This window comes from Chelonia mydas, chromosome 7 (genome assembly GCF_015237465.2).
Source record: "Chelonia mydas isolate rCheMyd1 chromosome 7, rCheMyd1.pri.v2, whole genome shotgun sequence".
NCBI classification, from domain to species: Eukaryota; Metazoa; Chordata; order Testudines; family Cheloniidae; genus Chelonia; species Chelonia mydas.
The window spans coordinates 96,090,454-96,105,019 of record NC_057853.1 but is presented as its reverse complement, the minus strand read 5'-3'; the positions used below and the strand labels follow the sequence as shown (position 1 = coordinate 96,105,019).

At 40.0% G+C, this 14,566-nt stretch overlaps 1 protein-coding gene across 1 annotated transcript in view; it reads left to right on the top strand.

The window, feature by feature from the left end:
• Nucleotides 1-14,566, top strand: part of LRRC27 (leucine rich repeat containing 27) — a 56,121-nt gene that overhangs the window by 32,844 nt on the left and 8,711 nt on the right. Inside the window, exon 9 of the mRNA XM_037905349.2 lies at nt 13,316-13,467. Coding sequence (XP_037761277.1) covers nt 13,316-13,467 — 152 coding nt within the window. The remainder of the gene's footprint in view (nt 1-13,315; nt 13,468-14,566) is intronic.

Here is a 14,566-nt window from a genome sequence, read left to right as displayed (position 1 = left end):
TTTCTTTAATGAATTATAATTTCAATATAATTCATTCTACTTTCACACTAAAATGTTGGTACCACAGGATGGGAGTCAGGACCCCTGGAGCAAAATCCACTGTTTTTCAGTGGTGCTCAGATTTCACCCCAGGGTTCAATTCTTAGTTCTGCCAATAACTTGCTTTGTAATCATGAGCAAGTCACTTCATTTCTCTGTGCCTCTGTTTCATCTTTCATCCTTGGTCATGTCTATTTAGATTGTAAGCTCTTGGGGGCAAAGACTGTCCTTTACTATGTGTTTGTACAGTGCTTAACACAATAAGGCCCTAACCTCAAGGCACTAAAATAATAAATAAATAATAAAATAATTACAATTAGTAATTGTTTAATTTATAGTGTATATGTTGGGGGTGGGAGGAGTATTTGAAACATTATTCCCTATTCTGTATGTCTTTAAATTATTCACTTGTTCAGACTGATACTTCTGGAAATAAGCCAATTTATGATGTCAAATGTGTCAGTGATTCCAGGAATGGCTGCTATCATTAAACTGATAATATAGTGTGATGTTCTTCATCAAATAAAATAATACATGGGCAACACTGAAATTGGTCAATATCCCCTGCCTCTGCGCTCTGCTGATTGCAGTTTAACTTGTGAGGAAGAGTATTACTGTCTCAGAGAGGCTGAACAGACCCTTATTAATAGCTTTTGGTTTCAGAAATGGAAAGTAAAAGTAACACTTGAAATGTATAAAGGAACTTTAAGCAATTTTACAAATAAGTGAAAATTCCTGGCTCCGTGACTGGTTGAAAACAATGATGTGACAAAGCTGATACTTGTGAAAGTAGGTAAGGTCAAATTCTTCTGCCAATTTAAAAAAACACAACTCCAGCTCCAAAACTGCTCACATTGCAGCAGTAGATTTACAGCATGACTCCCATTCCATAGGTGAGACTGGGAGCACAGCAAACACAACTGCTTGCCACAGAAGACTTACTTGCAGGCTGGATAATCAATACCAAGGATCAAATCCTGGCCCCATTGAAGTCTATGGATAAACTCCCCCTGACTTCAGTGGGGCCAGGATTTCACGCCAAGGCTATAGGGTTTTCAACAGCAAGAGTAATTCCAAAGTGGCAGCATTAGCATGAGAAGAATGAGTCAGAAGGAATTTCTCTTGCTGCTGAGAGTAATGGGGATTAAAATTGTAAACTGCATACACACTTGTTATTTAGCAATATGTTTTTTCCTAATTAAAAAATGATAAGGGATATCTGGATTTCACCCATGTTGTTTATATTATCCCTCTGAGAGTAAATGCAGCCTGCTTTCTCTGTGTAGGGATGTCTGTTTTAGTTAACCTGACTGGGGTATTTTTTAGAATGTGTAGCTTTGATTAAAATAGTTGAGAATTAGGTGGATCATGTGTGATGCGAGTAAATCTGACAATGTGATCTGTAGCTCACGAAAGCTTATGCTCAAATAAATTTGTTAGTCTCTAAGGTGCCACAAGTACTCCTTTTCTTTTTGCGAATACAGACTAACACGGCTGCTACTCTGAAACCTGTCAATGTGATAATAGTACAGTATCTTTACTTGCCAAGGAGGGCCCCCTGTTTTTCTTGCCCATGTTCCCAAATTTTATGAATACAAAAGAGAGAATGTGTTCAGTCTGAGAGCACAGTTCTTGAATTCCACATTTTTCTGTCATTTGTAAGTAAATACTATAATACTGTATATTTTAAATCCTCTGTTTAGGCATTGTTGAATATATATATGAAGCACAAGAGGGCACTGTAGTACCATATATGTATTCCATAGCAGTGAGGCTGCTAAACTCTCTTGTTACTGAGTGATAGAGTAAACAGGTTATATTAGCAATATTTAGCAAAATTCAAAGCGTATAAAAGGCTGGATGGAGAACCTTTTCATACTCATTTTTAGATTGTTTGTCTTTTACTTTGTCACATATGAAGTGTATGTCCTTATTCTATCCTATCCTGGTTTTGCAGGTAGGGTGGAAAGAGGTTTCACATTTCTTGCATATTGCAGAGAATATTACTTGCTAAGTAATGAACAAATAAAGATTTAATAATTGCGATCTGCCCAAATTAAAGAGAAGTCCTCAAATAGCCACATAGCCATTTCCTGCTATGCTGACCAGTTTTTAAGATTATTTCATGTGTTTATTTATCAGCCTGTGCATGTACATATTTGTCTGTGGAAATCTGTGAAATACGTTTCCATTATACCTTAATGATCTGTTCAACAGAAAGCTGGTGATTGTGTAGAAACTGATTTTTACCAAACATGCTAAGGCCTTTTGGGGAGAGCCACAAGAGAGTGCAGACTCTCTAATGAAACTTTTTATCTCCCCTTATGAACCAGTGAATGCTGTTATACATGGCATGAGGACCGATTTAAGTGACCATGGGCATTTATTTACTTTCAAATTATTCTAGCTAAAGACTAATTTAGTTGAGGTTCATCCCTTTTCACATAAGAAAACACTTGGATTAACCAAAACCTGCAGACTTTGTAAAATTTAACAATAAGAAAAAGCATACAGTGTTGTTAATGTAAAGTATTTGCCCTACATCCTAAATATATAACTTAAGTGATGTTTGCTTGCTAAGGAAGTTTAACAGAATCCGTAAGCATGAGCTTTTGCAAGGACCACAGGACGAGTCTTGTCAAGGGGGTCAGTCAGAATCAGCAAAAACTGACAAGTTGTCAGGTGATTAGCAAATGCATAATAATCTGTTAACAGACAATTGACGAACAGAAAGTAAGCCAAAGTCACCAAATAAACTGATCAGAATAAATAACTTGACCATCTCTAGTTCTCAACATGTGAAATATTTTTGTGTCTTTTTAAACGCTGAGCTTTGCTGGAAAGTCATAAGCTTCATGAGCATAATGCCAGCAAAGCATGTAAGTATGGCTGGCTGGAAAACAAAAATTTCTTTTCACAAAAGATTTAAGGTTACAAAATTTGTTGCAATTCTGATGTGGAACGAAAATGAGATTTTAATTTTTTTCCAGAGAGAGAGAAAGAGACAGACACCAATCCCTGCTCTTTATGATTTGGACCAGGGACTTGAACCTGGGCCTTCCACATCTCTATTGAGTGCCATGACTGCCAAGCTGTTGGCTATCTTGGATGGGTCAGGGATGTGTGTATATGTGTGTCTCACTCTCACCAGACATTCCATCCTGGAACTGAGAAATCTTCTTAAAAACTGATCATTTTCATTTTGATTAAATGTCATTTGTCAATTAAACTTTTTTCAACGAAAAATGACAACTTTTTGACCAGCTCTACTTGTAATTTCCATGGGTCCCCTGGATTGGGTTTATGGAGCTTTTAACTTTTAGTGAATCTGAAAATGGGACTGCGGCAGTAACAAGCTCTACTGGTTATGCTGGTGAAATTTATAACTTCTTTGAGGTCTCAGATACAATTCTGCTGCTGGGAACTAAGTGCAGCGGTAAACTCTTTAATGTAGCCGCTCTAAGCCGGTGGGAGAAAGCTTTTTCCCATCATCTTAACTACCCCACGAGCAGCAGTAGCTATGTCAGCAGGAAAAGCTCTCCCACTGACATGGCGCTGTCCGGCACGTGTGTCGGTGTAACTACTTTTGTCGCTGGGGGTGAGGAGGTTTATTCACACCACTGAATGACCTAAATTATGCCAACATAAGCTGTAGTGTAGCCATAGCCTACATTTTTGCAGCTTTCTGATTGTTGTAAATTCTACTAGTACAGTCATGGGTGCTTGTAACTCTTATGTGCTGTCTCTCTTGCATACATGTATGGCATTCTTATGAGCACTACTAACTAAATACAAGTTGTACTGAAGTTACAAGCAAAAATTTATTTCACTCTTCATGACTAATATGAGCATAAGCAAATATTTTTTTAATTTTAATAAAAATTAAAAATATACTCAAATAGAAAACTTGAAGCTAGAGTTAAAGTTGACAATATATAAAATATTCAGCCGTTTAAAATAACATTAATGAAATGTTATAGATTTTTAAATCAATAACAAATACTAAAAACTCCATACTCTAGGCATTCTGAACTGTTTTTTACTAAGCTGATTTTAAAACCTGCTGGACTGCGCTGTGGCTCCAAATGGTTTTAATTATGGTTAGAATGTTTTAAGAAATTTCCCCATCATAAAACAGTCCATATAGTCCAGAATTGCATCACCCATCCCACTAGGGGCTAGGAAATCCCCCAAAATTCATTTTAATATATTGAAAATTCACTGCCTATGTGATTCACGGTCTTTCCAAGAGTTTAAAAAATCCAAACCGCCTAATGCATTCTAAAAAATCCAATTTTAGTCTGTCTGCTCTCGAGCTCAGCGAAATTTTTTGTCTGAATGTTTTTCAGCAAAAAATGCAGATTCAGCAATTCAAGTTGCTTTCACCAAATTGTTTCAGTCGGGGAAAAAACAAAACAGAAAAAATCAAAACATTTTGACAAATTTTAAATAAACCATTTTGATTTTTCATTTTGAAGTGACTTCGTTTTGAAATTTCCTGTAATTTTACTTAAAAGATCTGAAGTTTAGAAGTGGTCAAATTCAAATGTTTTGATTTTGTTAAAACATTTTGTTTGAGCCAAACCAAAAACAAATTTGAATTTTTGATTTGCTGAAAATTTTGAAAAATGTTGGTTGCAACTTTTTTTTCAGAATTGCCAGTAAACCAAGAAATCGGTTATTCACACAACTCTAGTCCACTGTACATCTAATGACTGGAGTATCAATATATATGTAGGTTTACTTCTACCTGGGAAAGGGAAGGGGAGCGGGAGTCAGCAAGCACAGAGACCTTGCTTAGCAGCATCTTTGCACCACTAGCAATGCAACCGCCAGATTCCTTCTGCCTCTCTCATCCCTCAGGTCAGTTACCATTTCATGTGAAAAAACCATAAGGGGTTTGAGATGCATTCCATGCACCTCCTGCTCATCTGCATAGTTGGGCTGGGTTCTGTATCTTGCATTAGCAGCAGGTATTTGGCCATCAGCAATCAACTGTGTACTGTCTCCTCACAGATTTCGGCGCTCTTTTCATCACAAGGGTTGATTCCCAGGGACATCAGGATCTACCCTGACATACTAGATATATAGCAGAGAGCCTCCTTTCATCAATATAGACTGAAAGAGTGCGGGGGGGTGGGGGGGGAGAGCTATATCATCAGACACCCAGTAGCCTGTTGTTGGACAGACTTAACTTTCCTCTGCTCATTGGCATAGGTCTCCTGGCCCAGGTTATAGTGTGGGTGGGGATACAATGGCAGAGTTAAAGTTGATACTTCCAGTTTTTAAAGTTTGGACTTTCTAATGGCTTTTATCTGTAAATGCCATGGCTTAACTAAATGCAACAAAAATGCAAGATGCAGAACCCAACCCTTAATTTTAGAGAAAGAAAAATCTATGCTTGAGCTATATTAAATTTCAAGTATGATGCCATGATTTTAGCCACAGTAAGCTTAGTGAAATGGATGAGCAGAATCATGTAGCTGCAGTGGACCTTTTCTGGAAATATAGTATTAAAGGATGGCTTACTAGTTTTCTAAATTTATATTTGTAATCTAGCCAAGTCAAAACCTACATGTATAACACAAAAACAGATGTGTTTATATTATATGTATAAAATGTTTATCAGCCTTTCACTTTTACAACAAAAAGATTGTTTAACATTTCCCACTTTGTTTTTCTGTTATTAAAGCACTTAGTCCTTGTCAGAATGCCTATTATTAAAATAGAGAAACTGCTTTCTTTGGAAAATGCAAAAGAACCTTTTAAAATTGGAGCCATTTTCTATTCCTGTGTTGCAATGAGCTCAGACCAAGTTGATTACACAACACATTTTTATGAAAATAAAGAAACTGCCTGGATGATCTGAGAGGCCTTCATCAGCAGATATATTTGCAATAAATCTGGTTTTATCTCAGACCTTCACTCTGAATGTCACTGATTTTGTTCTTTAAGGCAATTACTTACAAGTTGATGGAGATTTATTTTATATTATCTGTTTGCTTTATAAGGGGCAAGGATTTTTTAAAAAGTGTAAGCTAATGTCATATTTGAAGGTTATTCTCTAAGTCACTGTGTCATCCGATGAAGTGAGCTGTAGCTCACGAAAGCTTATGCTCAAATAAATTTGTTAGTCTCTAAGGTGCCACAAGTACTCCTTTTCTTTTTGTGTCATATAGATATTCATAGATATGAGTAAAGCTCTCTAGCTAGTCCAAAATAGCTTCTAGATGCTGACCCAAGAACTTTCTGTGCGCCTCTGAACCTGTACTCCCTCTAGTGGTTACTTCTCCTTTGGAAGATTTTGTAATGCCAGTTTTTACATTATGCAACCACCAAAACCAGCCCTTTCCTATATGCCAGTCGGGATAATACAAATAACTTTGCAGGACTCACTGACCGTGCTTCGTGCATTCCCTGGTACCCTAATGCAGGGGCAAATTCTTTCCTAGCTCAATGAGTAATACAGTCAGTTGAGGCAGGGAGAGTGGAGGTTGGCGTGCTCCCATAGACATCAGGAAGGAAGTCAATGCTCAGAGGCATATCCAGATTTTAGTGGGGGAGACAGCATTTCCAATGCAACTCTCTCTTGATTTCCACATAACAGTAACCAAGTACTCTCCCTGTCACCTCCCATGTCATGTTTTTACTGCAGTTATTTGGCTGCAGAAGGTCCCACAAGCTGTGTGGCCCCAGCAGACAGAAGGCTGGACCAAAGACAAAGAGCTGCAGTGCAAGGGAGGCTGGAAGCTCATTTATATGAGCTCTGCTCTCTACAACACCTTGGGACAATATTTTTTTTCTTACTTTTTTTGAGCGGGCAAAACTTTTGCCTTCTACACTTTCTGTGCAACCAACAAACACTCTCTTTGGGCAACTTGAATATTCCAGAAGTAATGTGTGTTTTTCTCTGGAGAGGATTTTATATGAGGAACATGTACTAACATTACTACCTATCTGGGTTAAGTGTTATAGGAGATGTAAGTTCTTAACAGTTTCCCAGCATTGGTACCATATTTTTTCCTTTTTTTTTTTTTAAACAGACTTGCTCTCTCTAACATCATATACAAAAAATCATTAAGATCAGTGTACTAGTTACAAGCATTTAGGGCTAGATTTACAAGGGGGCCTTACTTATTGCCACACACTCAGTGTTGCAACACATAACTTTTGGGTGCCCGCCACTTAGTGAAATTCAAAACTCTGAGTTAGGTGCCAGGCTCCCTATACAATGCATGGGGAGACTTAGGTATCTAAAAAGGAGAATCACAGAAGGCAGCATGCTGAGTTAGGAGCCACCTACAATACACAGTAGGAAATTCCAAGGAGGAGGGTGTGGCCTAAGCCCTACCCTTCAAAGGGGAGCTGGGCCCCTAATTTCAGGCTAGAGGGAAGCACCTTTCTCTGTTTGGGATTCACAGATGTGAACCATGTTATAGTATTAGGGCTGAACTGAGTTAGGTGCCCTTCTCAAAAAAATCTAACCACTGGGCTATGAAGTCATTCTTACTTTCTCTCTGTCCCAATGACTATTTTAAGTATTTTATAGAAAGTAGAAGAGCTTCAGCAGGAGAGATTGAGAAAGACCCACCCTACAATAAGAAACCCAAGTTAATGGTATCTAGTTTGCATATTAATTCAAGCTCAGCAGTTTCTCATTGGAGTCTGTTTTTGAAGCTTTTCTGTTGCAAAATTGCCACCCTTAAATCTTTTACTGAGTGGCCAGAGAGGTTGAAGTGTTCTCCTACCGGTTTTTGAATGTTATGATTCCTGATGTCAGATTTGTGTCCATTTATTGTTTTGCGTAGAGACTGTATGTGTACATTGGCCAAACCGGACAGTCTGTATGCAAAAGAATAAATGGACTAGATACCATAATATGCAGACTAGATACCATTAACTTGGGTTTGAATAGAGACTGGGAGTGGCTGGGTCATTACACATATTGAATCTATTTCCCTATGTTAAGTATCTTCACACCTGCTTGTCAACTGTCTAAATGGGCCATCTTGATTATCACTACAAAAGTTTTTTTCTCCTGCTGATAATAGCGCATCTTAATTAATTAGCCTCTTACAGTTTGTATGGCAACTTCCACCTTCTGTGTATGTATATATATATCTTCTTACTATATGTTCCATTCTGTGCATCCGATGAAGTGGGCTGTAGCCCACGAAAGCTTATGCTCTAATAAAATTGTTAGTCTCTAAGGTGCCACAAGTACTCCTGTTCTTTTTGCGGATACAGACTAACACAGCTACTACTCTGAAACCCACCCTACAATATGCTCCTAAAGGCCTGGTATACACTGGCGGGGGGGGGGGCAGTCAATCTAAGTTACGCAACTTCAGCTACATGAATAAGTCGACATACTTAGATCTACTCACCGCGGTGTCTTCAGTACGGTGAGTCAACCGCTGACTCTCTCCCGTCAACTCCGCCTGTGCCTCTCACTCTGTTGAAATACCGGAGTCAACGGGAGAGCACTCAACTGTTGATTTATTGCGTCTAGACTAGACGCGATAAATCGACCCCTGCTGGATCGATGGCTGCCCGTCAAGCCTGCGAGTAATGTAGACAAGCCCATAGACCAGTGGTTAGGGCACTTCTGTGGAAGTGGGAGATTCAAGATCAAGTCCCTACTCTTAATCAGGCAAAGTGGGGTTTTGAACTTGGGTCTCCCACATCCTGGGGAGAAATGCTCTGACTAGTGGATTGGAAGGGGCAGCACCACCACTTTGCTGTCTTTTGTGTGGGTAGGCATGCTAATGGATGAGGGCTATAGGTGAGCTGGGTGGGGGAAGCACCTACTTTGTGAATCCCACTGGGGCTTAGGCACTGAGCAGCTTGGCAAAATCAGGATTTAAGCAGCTGTATGTATGCCCACCGGGTACTTTACCGGTAGAAACTTAGGTGCCTATGAATTTAGGCACTACAGTACATGGTTAGGAGGCAGCTGTGTTGTGGTTTTGTGAATCCTAGTGGTGTCTAAATGTTGGCAAGTAAGTGTGTAAATCCCCTTTGTGAATCTAGCCCTTGGGGTGAAATCCGGGTCCCGCTGAAGTCAAGAGGAGTTTGGCCCCATTGAAGTCAATGGCAAAAGTTCCTATTGACTTTAGTGGGACCAGAATTTCACCGTGAACCTCTAAAACAGTGATACTCAGACCTCAGTGGTTCAGGAGCCCAATTAGCAATCAACATTATCCAAAAGAGCCACAGTAGTGTGAATTCATAGTTTCATTTACCATTTTTATATACATATATCTCTTTATATGTGTATATATTATTCTCACAGCCAAATGACTGACCAGGTATTATTTTATCAACTGCAGTTGGTTAGGAACATAGTAAAAGTATCCTGATTGGTTAATAACTAATTCACAGAGTGTTTTAATATCATGTACTGCAAAGAACTGCGGGAGACACATTAAAGAGACACTTGCAGCTCTTGAGCCTCTGTCTGAGTATCACTTGTCTAAAATAGAGGAGAATGGGTGCTTCCTTAGTAAAATATGAACACTCCAAATCATGATTTGAGGAATATGACTTTGTGTGAGACAGCTTGTACTACAACTGCTTGTTTTGTACCTGTTATGAAACCAAAGAGTACATGAGTCTCCTATCAGACAAGATACCACCTTCATAAATCTTAAATTCACATACATTTTTTCAAAAAGAAGCAATATTTGAAAAATGTTTGTATATCATCAGTGATGTTAAGAGAATAAGGGGTGAAATCCTGGCCTGACTGAAGGGAATGGGGGCTTTGCCTTTGACTGAAGTGGAGCCAGGATTTCATCCTAAAAGTTTGTTTCTCTCTTTATGAACAGATTACATTTAAAAAAATGTTCCGTTCATGATTTGCTTTACAAGGTTTATCTGTAGCCTGGATTAATTTTAAGTGGGAAATTAATATTTATATTTAATACAGGTCAAATCTAAGGAAGAAATAATCTTACTTTCTTCTTTGAGTAATTGACCAGATGCACATTCCACTGATGGTGCGCAGTCACCTTGTGCATTAGCGGTCGGAGTCTTTTTGGCCAGCAGTACCCCTAGTGTATGCATGTGCTCTTCAGTCTTCTTGCTCCTCTGCAAGGGCATATAAGGACAAGGCACGCCCACTACCATTCAGTTCCTCTTCCTGCCTCATGGGTTAGAGATGGAGCCTATCCTCTCCTTATGGCTTTAGCTAATAGTTTTACAGTTAGTTTTATAGTATAGTTAGTCTTTTTAGTTGTTTAGTTGCCTGTTTAAATCTTCAGTTGTGAGAACTTGCCCATTCAGTATAGCATTATCTGGTTTGTCTGGGTTTAAACACTGCCTCTTATGTAAGGGAGCATCCCAGAGGCGGACAGAAACTCAAAGTGCTTCTATTGTCTGGGAGAATCGCACATTCCCAGTAAAGGTGTGATCTGCAAGTCCTTCAGCTACTGAGCTAGAAAGGACAGAGCGGCCCACCTTCAGGTCTTCCTAATGACCAAGTCAATGAGCCCTGCTTCTGAACTGGGCTCACTAGACCCCCATGTACAGGAACCTCTTGAATCAGAGTGTGGGCTCTTTGCCTTTGAGAGCTCTGACTCAAATTGCAACTACAATGATGGCATCATCCCCAGATAGACCACAGGGAGCTAGAAGTCTGAGGGGCAGGTCACCTACCAAGGCATCCTCTAATAGGAAAACCTCCTTATAGCACTGAACACAGATTTCGCTGTTCAGAATGGTTCCCACTGAAGCTCAGCCTTGAGCCTGTTCCAACCATACAGGACCAAAGCATTTGGTACTTGAAACTGGAACCTTAGGAAAAAGAATGGCACTAACCCCAACACAGTCTACCTCAATGGCCCCGCACCAACTCTTCTGGAACCAAGCCAGTCAGGACAGTGCACTGTCACTGTTGCAGAGATTCCTACACCACCTTGACAAAACCTGGTTCCCACGCAGCTATCCACACTGCCATGCTTGGCATCAATGGACCTGCAGATTCACCAAGAATCACAATATTCCTTGTTGTTGACTTCTGCACTACAGTCAGCCCTGACTCTATCTAGTAGTGTGTCACCATTAGTCCCTAACACTCTGAAGGCCACAGCACCATCATGGATCTGAGCTATGCATTCTCCTCAGAATCATCTTCAGAACTGGGGGATGAGAAATTCCACCCCACAATATACTTACCCAGACTGTCGCCTTCTTATAGAGGATCCAGACACACCTCACAGGAAAGATATTGGGACCTACAGAATCCAGGCTCCACCAGGGTCTTACCCACCAATGCCCATGTGGCCTTGCTGGGGACCCTGGTCAGCTCAGAGCAACTTCAGCCCCAGAGAGCAACCATGCCACCAGAAAGCTGCCCCCTCCAAAGCACCACACATTGAGATGCCCCACCACCCTCTTCCAGTACCTACGCAACCACAAGTAGAGGAGGAGGTACTGGCCCCACAAATGAACAACTATAAGACCCATTAAAAGGATGGCCAAGATCCTCCAAATCCCTGTTGAGGCAGTGGAAGAACAGACATATAAACTGATAGACATATTTCAAGGCTCCGCAGTAGGGAAGATGGCCCTCCCAGTTAATGAGGACATTATACATCCAGCCAGAATTTTGTGGCAGACACCTGCTTTGGCACCACCTACATCCCACAGACATCCAGACAAGAAATATCAAGTGCCTTCTATGGGTGCAAAATTATTTTACACGCATCCTATCCCATCCTCCCTTGTCGTCACAGCAGAAAATGAAAAGGCAAAACAATTCAGATCCACACCACAGGAAAAAGAGCCAACGAGCCCAGATTTATTTGGCTGGAAAGCCTACTCCTCAGCAAGCCTGCAATTCTGTGTAGCCAGTTATCAGGCCATATTAGCTGGATATGACTTTTGCATACATACGAGGCTGCTTCCCTTTGTCGACAACTTTTCCCACAACACTTATGAGGACTTTGTGTCACTAAAAGAAAAGGAGGACTTGTGGCACCTTAGAGACTAACCAATTTATTTGAGCATGAGCTTTCGTGAGCTACAGCTCACTTCATCGGATGCATACTGTGGAAACTGCAGAAGACATTATATACACAGACACCATGAAACAATACCTCCTCCCACCCCACTCTCCTGCTGGTAATAGCTTATCTAAAGTGATCATCAAGTTGGGCCATTTCCAGCATTTGTGTCACTAGTTAATGAGGGCCAGCTCATAGCCAGAATGAGCCTCCAATCAGCACTGGTACAGCAGATATGGCTGCCAGATCAATGGAAATGGCTGCCATCATGCGTTGGTCATTGTGTTTTTTTTTCACACCTCTGAGCGACAAAAGTTTTGCTGACATAAGTGCTAGTGTAAATATGGCCTTACTGTGTGCAGTAACTGTAGTTCTTTGAGATATGTTCTCCATATGCACGTTCCGCAACCTGCACTTCCATCCCCTCTTCCTTGGAGTCCTATTATAAGAGATGCTACAGTGAGAAGGAACTGAATGCCTTCAGAGAGGATAAAGAGTGTATGCACACCCTATAGGTGCTGCTAGCCAAAATAACTCAGATCTCTAGCACATAAGGCATCTGCGCACTAGCAGTGGAATTTGCATGTGGACAATTCATCTCAAAGAACTCCAGTTACTATACATGGTAAGTAACTTCCCTATATTTTTAGAGACTGAAAGAGCTTTCTTTTATGGATATATGTATACTGTATACTCTACATGTAGAGGAAGATTTTCAGTGCACACATGGGACTTGGTTGTATCATGAAATTGCTTTACAATGGGAGTTGGGTGCCTTTTGTGTCTTTGAAAATCTCCCTTGCAATTATTTAATTTCCTTATCATAGACAAAATAATCCATAAGAGATGTTGTTTAAACCAAACCTTTCTTCTCACAGTCTTGATACTTGGTGCACTGAACACTGTAGATAATCCTCCTCTTGTAGTAATGGAATAATTTTCATAATAAATTAAAAGAGGAGTTAAAAATATGGAAAATGTCTCCACAATATTAAATCAATCCTAAGGATTGTTAGAGAAACCCTCCCTATCAAGCATAATGTTTGTAGGAAAGACTTTGTTGCATTTCTGGTGTCTCAAATAACCACCAACCACTCAACAAAAAATGTTTACCCATTTTAAAAATATTTTGCAGTGGTGATCACTGGGCATGATTTTAAAAAAATAGCTTTCCACAGACGCTTAATCTCAGTACTGAAATAGTTTTTAATTGATGTTGCCTTTCCATGAAATGTGCCCGTCCCATATTATGTTGCACTTTTTTATAGATATCAAAAAGTGCACCATATGCTACTGATAACATCAATTATCACAGCACGAGAGAAGGATGTGAAAACCTAAAGAAACGCACGCCTGAAAAAAGTGAACATGTGAGAAGAATGTTGAAAGTAAATTCTATAAGAAATGCTGAAGCTGCAAGGTTAGTAACAAATACCATAAACCTTAATATTTGTTCTTAGAAAACACTGTGGGGGGCATCCTTCTGTTTTATGAGTGTGAAGATATAAATAGATTGCTTTGCTGTTCCACATAACAGAAACATCTTTCATCTTTATAGAACAAAATTAACTCGCCTAGTAAAAAATAAAATCTAGTTCTTAACGGCTAAAAATGGTTCATGAAAAGAACAGTTATTCTCTCTTCAAGATTGGATCTGCATCTGAGCTGCATCCATTTCAGAATCCTTCATGTATAGTGCAACTGCAATAACATGTGGTCATAATAATAATGATATTGTACTAAGGGCTTGTGTACACTTACAGTGCGGCAGCAGCACAAGTGCACTGGTGCAGTTGTGCTGCTCTAGCACTTAGTGAAGACACTACCTATACCAACAGGAGAGCTTCTCCAGTCACCGCAGGTACTCCACCTCCCCAAGATGCGGTAGCGAGGATCACTGGAGAAAGCCTCCTGTTAACATAGCATTGTCTACTCAGGGGGTTAGGTTGGTATAACTAGGTCGTGGAAAATCCACACCCCTGAGCAACATAGTTATATCAACATAAGTTCCTAGTGTAGACCAAGCTTTATGCACCTATCTTTGTACATGTTAAGGCAATGAATGTGGGCCAGAGAACTGGGCAGGGATTGAATGTAAATGGTCCTTGTCGTCTGTCATCTGGGCTGAAAGGATCCCAACTAATTGATAGCCAACTCTCAAAAGGTTAAACTGGGATAAAAGTTTGCATGCTTATCTGAATTACTTTGGTCTGGGAACATGGGTGTTTCTTCTCAATTCCCTCAATTCCCTCCCTCACTCCTGGAAGCCTTCAAGAAGATACAGTTTCTCCTGTTATTCACCACTCTACCCTGGGCATTCAGGCCTTTGTGTTCAGGCAGTTTATGCTGCCCTCTCTTGCAGCAGCATCGACTGAAATGGTAATTTACTCCCAAGAGGGGGTTGAGCCACATACACATATATTCTAATGCTCCTGTATAATAAAACAAAGAAACAATAAAACAATGAAACCAGTGTCATTTTAAAAGTGTGCTATGAAACTAAGCTCCTATAGCATTAA